At 59.6% G+C, this 14,881-nt stretch overlaps 2 protein-coding genes across 5 annotated transcripts; one reads left to right on the plus strand and one right to left on the minus strand.

Annotated features, from left to right (window-relative positions):
- Positions 1-2,921: 2,921 nt before the first annotated feature.
- On the minus strand, positions 2,922-10,065 carry PKLR (pyruvate kinase L/R). 3 transcript variants are annotated; one of them, XM_065574247.1, is made up of 12 exons: positions 9,925-10,065; positions 9,410-9,436; positions 8,031-8,210; positions 7,440-7,531; positions 6,876-7,007; positions 6,436-6,622; positions 5,890-6,160; positions 5,042-5,192; positions 4,629-4,781; positions 4,184-4,350; positions 3,452-3,633; positions 2,922-3,170 (listed from the first exon to the last, which is right to left on the minus strand). In XM_065574247.1, the coding sequence occupies exons 3-12, from the start codon at positions 8,182-8,184 to the stop codon at positions 3,064-3,066; spliced, it is 1,596 nt and encodes a 531-aa protein (XP_065430319.1). In that variant the 5' UTR covers positions 8,185-8,210; positions 9,410-9,436; positions 9,925-10,065; the 3' UTR covers positions 2,922-3,063. The 3 variants fall into 3 exon arrangements, with proteins under 3 accessions (XP_065430319.1, XP_005280747.2, XP_005280746.3); XM_005280690.5 differs by lacking the exon at positions 9,925-10,065 and having other exon boundaries at positions 9,410-9,547; XM_005280689.5 differs by lacking the exons at positions 9,410-9,436; positions 9,925-10,065 and adding an exon at positions 8,551-8,707.
- An 869-nt stretch (positions 10,066-10,934) lies between these two features.
- Positions 10,935-14,601, plus strand: FDPS (farnesyl diphosphate synthase). 2 transcript variants are annotated; one of them, XM_005280691.4, is made up of 9 exons: positions 10,935-11,177; positions 11,619-11,759; positions 11,886-11,966; positions 12,131-12,253; positions 12,613-12,701; positions 13,101-13,173; positions 13,446-13,523; positions 13,616-13,750; positions 14,121-14,601. In XM_005280691.4, exons 1-9 carry the CDS (start codon positions 11,043-11,045, stop codon positions 14,319-14,321), a joined length of 1,056 nt encoding a protein of 351 aa, XP_005280748.1. In that variant the 5' UTR covers positions 10,935-11,042; the 3' UTR covers positions 14,322-14,601. The 2 variants fall into 2 exon arrangements, with proteins under 2 accessions (XP_005280748.1, XP_042702224.1); XM_042846290.2 differs by lacking the exons at positions 12,613-12,701; positions 13,101-13,173 and having other exon boundaries at positions 10,944-11,177.
- Positions 14,602-14,881: the final 280 nt, after the last annotated feature.

A 14,881-nucleotide genomic window follows, 5' to 3' on the forward strand; every position in this document is an offset into this window, starting at 1 on the left:
GCTTCCATCTCAGGAGCCAAGAGGAGGGTGTGGCGGCATTGTACCCCCACAGCACCCACTTCCCAACAGGCAGCAAAGCCTGGCTGCACGGCAGCAGCAGGGACCCCCCCCCCTTTATTTGGGGATTAGTGTTTAATCTTTAGAGTTTTTCTTCCATTTATTAACTGGGGCTGGGGGGGGGGGGGTGATCTTGCCTGATTGCAGCTTGGACTTTAGGCATTAAGTAGATTAAATCAAGGTCACACAGGGCATGATGGGCTGGTGCTGGGGATCCAAGCGCCCCTGCAGCCAACAAACATTTCTACAGGGAGCAGAACCCTCTGTGGCGTGTGCAGCATCCAGGGGAAACCATCCCCTCAGGGCAAGCCCCAAGCAAGTCCCACCGGCCCTGCCCTGGGGCATCGATCTGACCCCATCCACAGGCAGCTGCTGCAGGCTTACAGTAGCCCACTAGCCCGTCCAAGATGGGGCAAAGCAGAGGGAGTGACCTCAAAGTAGTGCCCAGCTGAATGGCAGTGCTGCACGCTTTGCCCAGCGCTGCAAGCTTCCCTTCAGCAGTGCCCTGTCAGTTCCCAGTTAGGCCCCCAGCACAGTGAGCTGGCCTCTGGCCATACCCCGCTGGGACTCCCAGTACTGCCCCTGAGGCACAGCAGTGTCTGTCTGCCCCCCCCGGGAGGGGAAAGGGGGGGCCGTGCAGCAGGAGCCCATGTCTGTCCCCAGGACATTTGCTCACAGGTGGCACTAGCAGCAGCCCCTCATTATGCAGAAATTAGGCTCCATGACCCAGGAGGAGCTCAGCCCCGATTAGCTGGTTTCTCGTTAATTTGATTAGTTCAGATTATGCTGACTCTGGGCCTTGGGCTCCCTGCGTTCCAGGGTCCCTGTTGGGGAATGCCAGGTGCGGCGGTGCAGCCTACCAGCTGTTTGTCTGGACGATGGTAGCGGTGCTGACAGCCGCCAGGGAGAGGATCCCCTCGCTGGGAATCCCTCTGAAGTAAGGCGCATGTCAGGCCCTGGCTCAGCCACACACCTTACACCAGGGCCCCTCTGCTCCTCACCCATGCGCCCAAGGAAAGGGGGGTGCAGGGGACATCTGCTGGGAGCCCCGGGGCTGGGCCATTGTATAGAAATTGGAACAGGTTCTACCCAGCCTGGCCCCTGGGGCTGGGGTAGGCCTGTTCTCCTGGGCTTTGCTCCTTCCAGAGGGGGCTCCCCCCAGAGATGACTATGAGTAACCACATCACAGTTAACCCTTTGGATCCCATAAGAAGGTGGGAAATTACACTGCCCCCCCCGCACAGATCAGCTTTGTGGGTGCTGGTCCTTGGGGCCCAATAGGGCCCTGTCCAAGCTGTTTTCTCGCATGCACTGAGGCCGCAGGAAGGGAAAAGAGCATTTGCTCGGAAATGTCATTTCTGCCCATATGGCCCGGGTGCTGGGAGAGCTCAGATTTATCCCCCATCTCCATCTGCCTGGGTGGCAGGGTCAAGCACCACAGAGCAGAGCTCAGGCTAATTCCAGCCCCTGGCCTGTGAAGAGAGAGCAGCTCTGGGGCAGGCCCAGAGAAGAGAGTGGCGTAGCTAGGCCCAGCCCAAATCCCTGTAGCCCAGCGGAGCAAGCAGCTGAACTCCCCCTCCTGCAATGCTCTCCCCCAGAGCCTGGGCCTGGAGTGTGTTAGATGCAGCCTCAAGGGGGCTGGGTTTGAGGTGATTAGTAGGGACTCTGTCCCATCAGCTTGTCCCTTGGGAGCCAGGCACCTTCCATGGCCATTAGGCTCTGGCACTGCGATGGCCATGGAGAAGCGGGATTGGGGGGGATTTAGCTTTAGGGTCCCAGTGCTCTGGGAGCAGCAGCAGTTGGTGAAAGGGATTATAGGGAGTTAGGCAGAGATTGATTAAAGTGAGTTTAGTTGGAGATTAACGGATCATGGCAGATAACAGGGAGACTGCCAATCAGCACATGGGCACGAGCAGAAACGCATGGGGTGAGTGACCTGGAGGGGGGCGGGGGCTACAGCACCAGCCCAGCTGCTCCCTGATCCCAGAGAGGGGAAAACCTCCAGCATCAGCCCCACCCCCATCATAGAAGCTAGAGCTGGCCCTGGGGAACCTGCAGCAGAGGGAGGTCCTGAGAGAAGGGCAGGTTTCTGGCTGCTTGGAAGCAGGGCCAGGGGAGCATCTTTACTTCCTCTGCCCCTGCCCCTGCCCCAGCCCCAGTGTTAGCCCCTCCCCACATCCCAGCTGGATCCTGGCCCCAGGGGAAGCCCCCAAGGGCAGGCACCTGAGCATGTTGCAGGGCCCTGGCAGCTGCTGGGACAGGCTCCGTCCAGCAGGTCTGGGAGGAAGGAGCTAGTTCTGACAACTTCCCCAGAGTCAGAGCTGCGGAGATGTAGGCCTGAGGTCTCAGCCCAGGGCAACTCCAACCCTGGGGTAGGAGCTCCTCAGCTGGTGAAGCATAGGATGGGCATACCCCTGCCCTCGACGGTGCTCTGTACTGCCCCGCCGACCTCTCCGAGGGTGCCACCCATCCACCACACCACTGTGTGACTGAGTTCTAATTGTCCCTGCCCCGTGCTTCTGTCCCCAGCCCCAATGGCCCCGGTGCCAACACCCTACCCGCTCCCATGCCTTTGTGTTCATCATCCGCACCCCAGCTGCCACCTCTCCACCCCACCCAGGGTCCCCCATGCTGCCAAGGGGTCCAGGGGCCATAACAGCTCCTGGCTTGGCCTCCCTGGGGCAGTGTCAGAATCCTGACTGGGAGGACATAGGTGTGTGTGTGGGGGGGTTGGGGTTGTGTTGAGGAGTCTGGGACCTTCCTCCCGCATTTCCCTCTGGGTCTGGGGCGGTCCCTGTGGTGATGCTGGTGCTGTATCCACAGAGCCCTTGGGTGGCTGGTTCAGTAATGCCAGGGAAGCAGTCTTGGGTGGGAATGTTTACTGGCTGAAGCCTGGAACTGTGTGATACAGACAGGGCCACAGCATGGAGGGAAAAGGCAGGAGCAGGGAGCTCCCAGCGTGGGAGATGGAAGCATCTGCCCCAGCCCCTCTCTCCCAGCAGCTTTTCACGGCACCTTCACCACCTGCATGATGTTGGTGTAGCCGGCGCCAGGTCTCCAGCCTGTCACGATAATGACGACATCATTGGAGCGCAGGAATCCACGCACCCTCCCTGGGGGGAGAAGGAGCTGGTGAGTGAGGGGACAGCAGGCTGGGGAAAGGTCAGGCAGGAGCAGCGGGGGCACGGTGGCCCTGGCAGGGTCCCCATGGAGCAGCAGGGGGATGGGGAGCTGGCTGGGTCAGACAGATGGCGTGGGGAGGGAATTGCTGGGGGCTGGGTGGAGTGGTTGGGGCTAGGCACTGAGGGAGAGCGGGGGGGAGAGACCGTGCCAGGCATGGGGTAGAGGGGAGCTGGCTGAGCCAGGCAGGTGTTGTGGGGAGGGTCACATTTACCCATCTCTATGCTGAACTGCACTCTACGATCCACATCATCTGCCCACACCTTCTGCTGTGCCGCCCGATAAAGCACAGGGAAGACGCCCCGGCACAGGTGCGCCTGGCGTGCCACCTGCTCGTTCCGTGTCACGGCAATGATGAGGGCACGAGGCCGGTAGCGGGAGATCAGCTGTGCAGACCTGTGAGAAAGGCAGGAGGGTAAAAGGAGTAAAACAGCTCCAATTCCCATATTCGCTCCCTGGATTCAGCCTGGTGTGCGGACTGGATTTCAGATTGGGAGTGCACTGTAGTGGTTAGAGCAGGGGGGCTGAATCGGGACTCCTGGGTTCCCTCCTGAGCCTGGGGGGGGCCTAGTGGTAAGGGTATGCAAGAGGACTAGGAGTCAGGACTCCTGGATTCTATCCCTGGCTATCACTTACAAGCACCTCAAGTCCTTTCCCCTTTCTGTGCTTCAGTTTCCCATCCATGCAATGGGGATAGCCCTGTTTCCATTGCGGTCTGTGAGATCTGGAAGCGCTGTGAGCTCCCAGCAGAAAGGGCGCTAAACAGGCCAGGGGTTAGTGATACACAATGTTCCATGGGGAAGGTTCCAACCCACTGGTCTCCTCCTCTGTGCTGCCCCCTCCCCTGGGCACCCTGAAGGGTACAGCTTCCACACAGGAGACTGGCTCCACGCTCTCTCCAAGAGCACAGCCCCCATCCCAGGAGGCCCAGCCCTTCACCTCTTACCTGCCCGAAGTGGTCAGCACAATGATGGCTGCAGCGCAGCTCTTGAAGGACGCCTCCACGGCCCCAATGGCTGTCACCTCAGTGGGGTCCTGGCTCAGAGGGGTCACCTTGCGCAACTCCTCAAACAGCTGCTGGTTATAGATGGCGGCCTCGGCCTCCCTGGCAATCTGCAGAGAGACCAAGCAGCTGGTGAATGAGCTCACTACAGCCTACGCACCCCACCCTCTCTACAGCATGCCCTGCTGGGGGAGACTGAACCATGAACTGGCTGCTCCCGCCAAAGCCACACTCCCACCAACCCCCATAGCGCCCCCTGCGGGGAGAGGCGCATGCTGGAGTAGCAGAAAGCTCCTCCCATAGACAGCACCCCCACTCCGCTCTCCATAGCACCTCCTGCTGGGAGAGGCCAGGCTGAAGTGCTCTTATGTCTCTCCAGGGTACGCACCGCATGCTGCATGCGCACAGCTTCCACGGGGTAGGCCCCCTTGGCTGTTTCTCCTGACAACATGATGCAGTCAGCTCCGTCCAGCACAGCATTGGCCACATCGCTGCTCTCTGCCCGGGTGGGACGGGGCTTCTTGATCATGCTCTCCAGCATCTGTGGGGGAAAGGGAGGGAGATGTCAGGGACATGTTTCACATAATGATGTGGCCTGATCCTCATTGCTAGCGCCAGACCAGCACTGCACCCAGCATTCCCAGGTGGAGCCCTGTCCCCAGGGCTCCCAGGCAGATATAGGGGTTGGGGGTTTTGCCTAGTGCCCCAGACCTGGTGGGGCAGGCTCTGGAGTCCCCAGCTGGGCACAGTGGGATTGGGTCTGTCCGGGTCGGCTCATGCTGCTCAGGGGACCAGACTCACCTGCGTAGCACAGATCACAGGCTTCCCGGCACGGTTGCAGCGGCCAATCATCATCTTCTGAGCCAGGAAGACTTTCTCAGCTGGGATTTCGATGCCCAGGTCCCCACGAGCCACCATTATTCCATCACTGGCTTCCAGGATCTCATCGAACCTGCAGCCAGGACAGAGCCAGGCTCAGTGCTATGGGCAGGGCCCAGAAGAAACCTGGTGCTGGTGTCCACCACCCCAGCCAGCTCCCAGGGGATACTGCACTGCTGCAGAGGGTGTTAACAGAACCAGTGAGTCGAGCGGTTAGCGTGCAGAAAGGCAAGTCGGGAGCTCTGGGCAAGAGGAGGGCACAAGTAGGAGTTTCTCTTTCCCATGGCCGATTTTACAGATGGACAGATAGGGCAGTGTTCCGGAGTGCCTGATTCCTGGGACTGCACCCAGCTGTGTGCAACTCACCTGTAGGGGATGGGTGGGAGGCAGCTGGACACCAGGTACTGGGAACGCAGAGGTACACAGACAACGGGGTACATCACTCTGTGCAGTGTGCAGCTGAGGGTGATCAGTGGGGCAGAGGGACAGACAGACGCAGGGCAGAGATGGACATCAGGGGGCAGGTGCTTGGTGGGGCAGAGGAACAGACGGACGCAGGGCAGAGATGGACATGTGGGGCAGACAGACACAATGGACATGGTGGGGGTGGGTGCTCATTGGGGCACAGGAATGGATGGATGCAGCGGGACTGGGAGATGGACATGGGGTGGCCAAGTGCTCAGTAGGACACAGGAACAGATGGACAGGGGACAGATGGACACTGGGAGGGGGAGTACTCGGTGGGGCAGAAGGGCAGATGAGACAGTTACTTTCTGACACCCTCGTGGTTCTCGATCTTGCTGATGATCTTGATAGCGCGGCCGCGCTCGCCCAGCACGTCCCGGATAGCGGCCACATCTGCGGCTTTGCGGATGAAGGAGGCGAAGATCATGTCCACACCATGCTGCAGCCCGAAGTGCAGGTCACGGATGTCCCGCTCGGACACAGCTGGGAGGTCAACCTCTGCCCCTGGCAGGTTGACCCCCTTGCGGCTACACAGCATCCCACCATTTTCCACTTCTGTTATGCAGCTGTCAGCACCTGGCCAGGGAGAGAGCGGCTGGGTCAGGCTGAGACACCCTGCCCAAGGGAGTAGCATGAGGCACAGAGGGGGCAGCATGGAAGCTCAAGGGGGCAGCAGGGGGCATAGAGGGGGCAGGGGTGAGGGAATCACATGGAAAGGGGACAGGCGACTTAGGCGGGGGGCAGCACAGACATGGGAGGCAACAAGGAGCAGTGCAGACACTCCAGGAGCGTGGGCTGGGAGCCAGTGCAGAGCCCTACAGAGTGGGCGGGGGGGGGGGACGGGGACGTACTGATTTCCTTGACCAGCAGGGAGATGAGCCCATCATCCACAAAGATCTTCCCACCGACCTTGACAACGTTGGGGAGGTTCTTGTAATCCACCCAGATGGTGGCCTGGTCGCAGCACTCCTTGAAGGCATCGTCAGTGGTGACCGTCACCCGGGAACCCTTCACTAGCTCCACCTCCATGTTCTCGCCCTGCAGCAGCACAGATGGAATTGGGGCTCCATCACAGCCTGGCCTGCCTTAATCCAACCAGATCAGCTCTGCTCACCGCAGCCCAGTCCGCAATGCACCAGCCTCCACAGTCACCTTCCCAAGCCTTCTGACAACGCTCCCCCATGCCCAGCACCCACTGTCCCATGCCCAGCTCACTGACCCCTCCAATGACACACTCTGCAGCAGAGCTGGGCAGATCTCACCTTTTTGCTGCTGATCTTGCCATACTCACCGCTTTCACCAGGCCCGTGCGGATTTCCGGCCCCTTGGTGTCCAGGGCGATGGCCACAGGGCGGTTGAAAAGGGGGTTGGAGGTGAAGCTCTCAGTTGCCTCCCGGATGTTTTCAATGGATCCAGCATGATACTGTTGGAAAAGAAGGGCTGGGTCTTCAGGGCAGGCACCATTCAAAGGCCCTGTACCTTGTCCCCAGGGACCCTGCCCCACCCTGGGGCTCTGCACCTTTGCCACTATCCTTACCCATCCTGGGACCCTGCCCTGCCCCTCCCCTATCCCCAGGGTCTCTGTGCTCTGCCTCTGGGACTCTATCCCCAGGGTAGGCCCCATCCTGGGTCTGCCTCCAAGTCTGCAGGAATCATTTCCCATCCCAGCTCCTTCCCCCAGAATGAGGAATCTTCCTCCTTCCAGCCTCACCAGACAGGACTGTCAGCCAATCACAGGGCAGGATTGCTCCCCAGCTGTCTCCAGTGGGCAGGATATTCCCTAACTGCACTACCAGAATCCCTCCACCATCCTGAGAGACTGGGGGTTCCTGGTGTGATGTGCCTCCTCCCGTACCTCATGTGAGCCATGCGAGAAGTTCAGGCGTGCAATGTTCATCCCAGCCTTAATCATCTCCCTCAGCATCTCCACAGAGCGGGAGGCAGGACCTGCAAAAGCATGGGGCTCAGGTGAGTACTGCTGATGGACAGGTGCCTCCCACCCCACCCCCTCCCTAGGACGTGCCTCTCCCCCACCCCACAGACACCCCTCCCTGGCAGGTGCTTCCCCCCAAATCCATTCCCTTCCCGCCCTGCAGATGCCTCCCAACCCACCTCATGGACTCCCCTCCCCAGCAGGTGCCTCACATCTTGTTCTTACACCCCAGGAGCTCACCTGTGCCCCTCGCTCTCCCTAGACGGGTCCCTCACACTCTTATCCAAACCCAGTGTCCCTTAGAGCTATGGTTCCCTATGACCAGCCTGAGGACCAGCACCAGTCCCTGACATCTCCCTAAGACAGTTTAAGAAGGCAGCAAGCTGGTCCCTGGTATCGAAAAGGTTGAGAAACACTGCCTTAGAGGAGCCAGCACCCCCGCTGGGTTAGCTGCTGCTGTGAGCCCTCCCAAGGTTTAGCTGCAGCAGTCCATGTAGGGGAGGGGGTGGGTACCTATGGTGCAGATGATGCCGGTATTGCGGGTGGTGATGGGCTCAGAGTCGATGTCCAGCAAACAGAGATGCTCCAGGAAAGTGTCGGCCATGGCCGCTGTCAGCTGGTGCCTCTGGAAGAAGGCCGTGCCAAGCTCCTGGGTGAGGTGGGCCATGTTGTCCAGCAGCCTCAACTCAGCACCTGCTGACACAGGGACAACTCCTGTGTTAGGACCCTGCCAGTGGCACTCTCCCAGGGGCCCGTAACCCAGGCACTGGGTCAGGCTGCTTGGCTGGGTCTCTCCCATGCAGGTGAGGCAAGCAGGAAGTGGCACAGCCTTATCAAGGCACCTGACAAGTGCCCTGTGATCACTGCTGTGCCTCATGATCCGAGTGCTCACAGCATTGCTGCTCCCCGAGTGCTAGAACTCACTGCAGAGACTGGCCGTCTCCCGGGTTATTAACACCTTGTGAAATGGAGCCCCTGGATGATCGCTTCCCAGGACTCAGTGAAGGAGCAGCTGAGCAGGGCCCAGACTCACCTTCCATGGTGTGGCTCCAGAATCCCCAGGGGCTCACTTGCCCACCAGCTTCTAGCTCCAAGCCTCCAGTCACATGTGTCTCTGGGATGGACACTCCCAGCCCAAAGGTCGCATGAACAGTTAAAGACTCACCAGACCCAGGCTGACCCTGCAGCTGACTGACAGCACAGGAGAGGCCATTACCCTTCCCAGGAGATGGCAGCACCACCTGGAACACCATACAAGCTGCACACCCCTATAGAACAGGGGCTTGGGCTGCTGTCAGTCTGATAATATCCAGACCCTGAGGCCTGAGCTGTGAGTGCCAGATACTCCCACCCAAACCCTCAAATCTGTCATTAGGCACCCGAGTATCTGCCTGCCACACCTTCCTCTCCATCTGCGGCCACACAAGGACAGAAAGATGCAGAGCCGGAGTCTGTGTGGACAGAAAGGCTGCACCCATTCCAGTCTCAGTGAGAACACAGGAGTCTGCCCCAGCTGGGATAGTACGAAGGGCCCAGGGCCAGTCCTTAGCTGTGGGGTGACAGGTAAGGCCTGGCATTTCCATCTCAGACACTGTTATTACTAATGCTCCTGTGGCATTATAACATCACAGACACTCCTCAGAACCAATAGACACGCCCCCCACCCTAGAGAAGGAGGGGTAGGCTTGGGGTGAATGGGAATAGCCCTGGGGAAGCCAGTGGAGTTATATTGTGGGAGAGTCAGGCCCCAGCTCCAAGGTCCGTCCCCAGGAGGAGAGATGAAAGGGTGAGGGCCCTTGCCAGGATAGGGACTGCAGTCTGTGCTCCCCCCTCCCCCTGGCAAGTCTGCACAGGAGGGGTGAGCTGCCTGCAGTGAACTGGGAGCCACCCACCTCGCTCAGGTTTTGCTGCTGCGTTTCCTTCTCAGCGGCAATGTGGTGACGCCCAAGTGAAAAAAAGAGGAAGTGGAAGCAGTTTCCTTACTCTCTGCCAGCCCCTCTTGAGCCGCCCATTCTCAGCCCCTCCCTGCTCCCTTCCCTGCTGCTCCCTGGCCCAGGCAGTGTCCCACTTCCACCCAAGGCAGCTGGGGGCATCCTCTTCCTGAACTGTTATCCCAAACCCCATTTATTGGCTCAGCCCAATGCTGGGGTGTCCCAGTTACAGCAACTCCCAGCCCCCATCCCTGCCCCATGCACCACACATCTCTCCCCCGATGCTGGTATGTGTCCTAAGAGCCCCGTGGTCCCAAATCCCCCTCTGGGCAGGTGTCAACTGGTTCTCCCATCTCCCTGTTCCTGCTCTCAGGGGAGGGCCACAACACCCTTGCTTTGGCTTCCTGTCCAGGCAGGTGACTGCTGCTCCCCTTGGACAATCAGGCCTGGAGAGGAGAAGGATTATAGGGGCTTACAAGAGTCTGGCACTCCCGAGGGGCTGGGAGCCTCTTCAGCCCCTGGAGCAGCTCAGAATCCCTTACAGACACTTTAGCCCTTCACCACCCCCTGGGCTGTGCCTACTGGAGGTGCAGCCCAGAATCTCAGTCCTACTATAGACAGGCTGCCAACCCCTGCTATGCTCAAGGGTCAAATTCCTTACAGTCATCAGACCCAACCCCCCTCCCCGTCACCCCCAACCCTCTCCCCTCAGCCCCCTTCCTCTCCCCTTCACACCAGTCCCCTCCCCTCAGCCCCCTTCCCCATCACCCCCAACCCTCTCCCCTCAGCCCCCTTCCCCATCACCCCCAACCTCCTCCCCTCAGCCCCCTTCCCCATCACCCCAACCCCCTCCCCTCAGCCCCCTTCCCCTTCCCCATCACCCCCAACCCTCTCCCCTCAGCCCCCTTCCCCATCACCCCCAATCCTCTCCCCTCAGCCCCCTTCCCCATCACCCCAACCCCCTCCCCTCAGCCCCCTTCCCCTTCCCCATCACTCCAACCCCCTCCCCTCAGCCCCCTTCCCCATCACCCCCAACCCCCTCCCCTCAGCCCCCTTCCCCTTCCCCATCACCCCCAACCCCCTCCCCTCAGCCCCCTTCCCCTCCCCATCACCCCCAACCCCCTCCCCTCAGCCCCCTTCCCCATCACCCCAACCCCCTCCCCTCAGCCCCCTTCCCCATCACCCCCAACCCTCTCCCCATCACACCCTAATCTAAAGGGTTAACATTCGCAGGTTCCCGCCCATAACCCTCCTCCAATCACAAGGCCCAATAAGGGGTAGCCCCGCCCCTTCACCTTCCTACTTGCTCAGAGTTCCCGAGCGCGTCTCATACGATGGATCTGACCAATGAGCGCTGCCGCCTGCCATGGGCTGCCGTGGGGCCCCGCCCCTTCCCGAGGCATGCCGGGAACTGTAGTCCGTGGACGGAGGAGCGGCGCTGGCCGCCGCGGGGTTCTGGCAGCGCGAGAACTACAAGCCCCAGCGTGCCGCGCGGCACAGCGGTCCCTCTCCGAGCGGCGGTGGGTGGGGGCAGGTCGGTGCCGGGCTGGCGAGGAGCGGCCCCGGCTGTGACTCTCCCGTTGCAGGCACCGCGATGAGCGGGGCTGGGGCTGGGGCAGCGGCGGACAGGGCGGCCTTCGTGGGCTTCTTCCCCCAGGTGCTCCGGGACCTCACCGCAGATGGGCTCCAGCACCCCGAGGTGGGCGACGCGGTCGCCCGGCTGAAGGAGGTGAGGCGGGGACTGCGGGGGCTCGAGGTTACCGGGCCAGGGCACGGCTGGGGGGAGCATGGGACCTGGGTGCTTCTGCCAGCAGTGACATTGCTGGCACTTCTAGCTGCCGTCTGTAGGCTTCAGAGTGAACGTCTCGCTGCGATGAATGGGGCAGCTCAGTCCCCCCGAGCTATTGTTTCAGGCTGCCTGCAGGTTCACTGGACCAGTTATGTTCCATTCGCTCTTGCTCTCTAGGGTGATAGGTCGCTAGCTGTTGATTGGCGGTACTGTGATACTAAGGCAGGGCCCCCATCCCCCTGGGACCAGTGAAATACTCCTCCTCACAGTGCGTACAATGCAGGTGGGCTTTGTACCGCTCTGCACCATGGACAGGGAGCTGTGGGATGAGGCCTTCCTGGGATGACTGCACAGCTTCCTTTCCCCTTGTGTCCTCTCCAGATTCTGGAATACAACACCCCAGGTGGGAAGTATAACCGGGGGCTGACAGTGCTGGCTGCCTTCCGGGAGCTGGTGGGGCCAGAGCAGCAGGACCCAGAAAACTTCCAATGTGCCTTGACCGTTGGCTGGTGCATCGAGCTGGTTAGTGTTTGCTCTGAATCGGGCTCTTATTGGGGTGATATCTCAGTGTCAAGGTGGGATTTTGGGATGCAGAAGCTCCGTAATGGGACCTTGTGCAAGTTTATCTTATAATTCCTTTTATTGTAGCTCCAAGCTTTTTTTCTGGTGGCTGATGACATCATGGACTTCTCACTCACCCGACGTGGCCAACCTTGCTGGTATAAGAAGGTAATAGAGGCTGTCGGGGTCTTAGTGGGGGCACTAGGGAGGGTGGGAATGAGGGTGAGATGCCTGGGGTATTGGGGGACAGATTGAGGAGTCTCTAGAAAGTGGGCGTGGAGGTGCCTGGGTGGCTGGGCCTGCTGGTGTAACCTGTCCCTGTTCTGTTGTAGGAGGGAATTGGTTTGGATGCTGTGAATGATTCCTTCCTACTCGAGTCCTGTATCTACCAGTTGCTGAAGAAATACTGCCGAGGGAAGCCCTACTACGTTCACCTGCTTGAGCTCTTCCTGCAGGTGGGGCTGGTCCCTGTGCCCCCAAGATCTCCCATCTCTTCCCATCCCTGGCTCACCCCCACCTCACTGCATTCAAAGGCACTTCAGACCTTGTTCAAATCTCTCTGCTTTGTTCTTGGAAAGTCTCTGCCTTTCCTGTGCACTGCTCTGGGGCTGCATCCCTACAGCATTGGAGGGGAGTGCCTGTGGGGCAGTGACAGTGAGATGGCAATTCCTGGGCCCCCCTTCAGTGATGGTGAGGGGGTGGGCACTCAGGCTCCCCATGTGCTCCCTGGGGTAGGTGGCTCCTGGGTCTCTTCTCCGAGGGTAGTGTGAACATTGTCATGTAGGGTTGGGTCCATAACATCTCTTGTCCCCAGACCTCATACCAGACTGAGCTGGGACAGGCACTGGACCTCATCACCGCTCCGCCTGGCCACATTGATCTTAGTCGTTTCACTGTGCAGAGGTGAGGTGCTGGGGCAGAAGAATCCTGCCCGGCGGGGGAGGAGTGGAGTCCTCTGTTCTCTAGGTTGAGAGGTGACCTTAACTCTCAAATAGTCCTGTCACTTCAGAGTTCTGCTGGGCACCTCTGTCTAGCTTGGGAGTGGTCAGAGAGGGGTGCTCACCTCTCTCCCAGGCCCACTGGTCTCTGGGGACAGCCCTGCAGGAGCAACTTATCCCTCCAAACCAGCTGGAGAAGGGACACACTATCTCCTCAAGCTGGGACACTTGATTCCCCTGTTGCGGAGCAGGACTTGTACCCGACCTCTCCCACAGGAAGTGACGCCAGTGTCTGCGCAGACCAGATACAGGGACTTAAGTTGACCCGAGGCCAGTGTTACTGAGTGTGGATACTGTCTGGCAGGTACAAGGCAATCGTTAAATACAAGACTGCTTTCTATTCCTTCTACCTGCCGGTTGCAGCTGCTATGTACATGGTGAGTGTAACTCCAGTTGCTGGTTATGTGGGTTCAAGCAGCAATGGAGAGGCCATGGGATGTGAGCCAGGCTGACCAGGGGGGTCCCATGTCAAGGAGAGTGGGGATGTGTGGGTGTGGAAGGGGTGGGAGGCTGGGATGGAGGGGAGCTGGTGTCTGAGGATCAGGTGAAGCGGGGTAGGGAAGAAAGGTGGTGGGGAAGGATATAACTGGCTGGGGGATGCAGGTGCTGGAACATGCCAGCAAGTGTCTCAGCCCCTCCCGTCCCTCAGGCCGGCATTGACAGTGAGGAGGAACATGCCAACGCCAAAGCCATCTTGCTGGAGATGGGCGAGTTCTTCCAGATCCAGGTAGGAGACTCCTCCCTGCCTCAGGCTGTTCCTCGGCACTGGGACTGGGAAGCTCTTAGTGCGGAGGCCTGTAACTGGCTCTCTGCCCATAGGACGACTTCCTTGATTGCTTTGGGGATCCAAACCTGACGGGTAAGCTTGGCACTGACATCCAGGACAACAAGTGCAGCTGGCTGGTGGTGGAGTGCTTGCACCGCGTCTCGCCAGAGCAGAGGCAGCTCCTGGAGGTAACACCAGCAGCTGGGTAGAGGGTGGGAGGCGGCTTGGCACAGGTGGGAAACAGTCCTGACCCTGAGGCGCCAGCTGGGCCCCAGCTTTGTTCCCCTAGCATGAACCTGTTGGTGCTGAAGGGGTACAGTTCTGTACCTAATGTGTATCTGGAAAAGCTCCCTACGCATGAGAAGTCCGGCCAGCAGACCCTGACGGCTGCTAGGTTCTAACTGTCGGGGGCCTAGTGACACTGAGCGCTGAGCCCTATGGCAGGAGGGTGCAGAGCCCAGAACGGGGGCAGATGATGGCTCCTGGTGCAGCTGGGCGTGGCAGCCAGCAGCTCCATTCTGGGCTGGGCCTTGTCTGACCCTGTTTCTTGGCTTCCAGGAAAACTATGGGCAAAAGGAGCCGGAGAAGGTGGCCAAGGTGAAGGAGCTTTATGAAACTGTGGGCATGAGGGCAGCCTACCAGGAGTGTGAGGAGATCAGCTACCGCCGCCTGGAGGAGCTGGTTGAGAAACATGCCAACCGCCTCCCTAAAGCAATTTTCCTTGGCCTAGCCCAGAAGATCTACAAGCGTCAGAAATGACAGCGTGGGCTGGTTCCTCAGGGCTCTGGCAGGAAAGGCGTCGACAGGCCTCCTTCCATGAGGCCCAGCTTCTGGTGTGGGAGCTGACTCTTCAAACTCACCTGCTATGGAGAAGATGATCCCTCCCCTGTGCCCATTCCATTGGGGATGGTGAGCTGTACAGCATCTGATATGGTCTCTTCTTGGAGTGTAGTATGTCAGAAACCTGCTGTCCATGTAACAGATCAACTGCAACAGCAGAGATGCAAAGCATTTGTATCAATAAACATAAGTTATTGTAGCTGTTGCCTGTGTGATTATGGGGACACACCCAGCCCCAAGAGCCTCTCCCTCTCACCAACACACCTGCCTGCCTGGAAGGGAGGGGGAGTGTGACACCTGTGCCCCGCTCAGCTGGTGTGAGCAGTATTGCTGCCCATCTGGCCTGGGGTGGACATGGGATCTGGTCCCAACGAGCTCAGCTGGCCCAGAGATGAGCCTGGGAACTGCCATAGAACCTGACCTAGCTGCACCACTTGTGTTCCTTTGGCAAGATGGGCCTGGGGAAGGGGAGCGTCTCT

The sequence above is a fragment of the Chrysemys picta genome, chromosome 20 (assembly GCF_011386835.1).
Source record: "Chrysemys picta bellii isolate R12L10 chromosome 20, ASM1138683v2, whole genome shotgun sequence".
In the NCBI taxonomy this organism is placed as follows: Eukaryota; Metazoa; Chordata; order Testudines; family Emydidae; genus Chrysemys; species Chrysemys picta.

What these genes read in the sequence shown, in the direction of transcription:
- FDPS (XM_005280691.4), top strand. Translation starts at nt 11,043, where the DNA reads ATGAGCGGGGCTGGGGCTGGGGCAGCGGCGGACAGGGCGGCCTTCGTG. An exon ending in AGTCGTTTCACTGTGCAGAG is followed by an intron (nt 12,702 to 13,100) that starts GTGAGGTGCTGG and finishes ACTGTCTGGCAG; the next exon opens with GTACAAGGCAATCGTTAAAT. An exon ending in AGCAGAGGCAGCTCCTGGAG is followed by an intron (nt 13,751 to 14,120) that starts GTAACACCAGCA and finishes CTTGGCTTCCAG; the next exon opens with GAAAACTATGGGCAAAAGGA.
- PKLR (XM_005280689.5), bottom strand. An exon ending in CCTGCTGGTCAAGGAAATCA is followed by an intron (nt 6,161 to 6,435) that starts GTACGTCCCCGT and finishes CTCCCTGGCCAG; the next exon opens with GTGCTGACAGCTGCATAACA. An exon ending in CTGTGCGCATGCAGCATGCG is followed by an intron (nt 4,351 to 4,628) that starts GTGCGTACCCTG and finishes GTCTCTCTGCAG; the next exon opens with ATTGCCAGGGAGGCCGAGGC.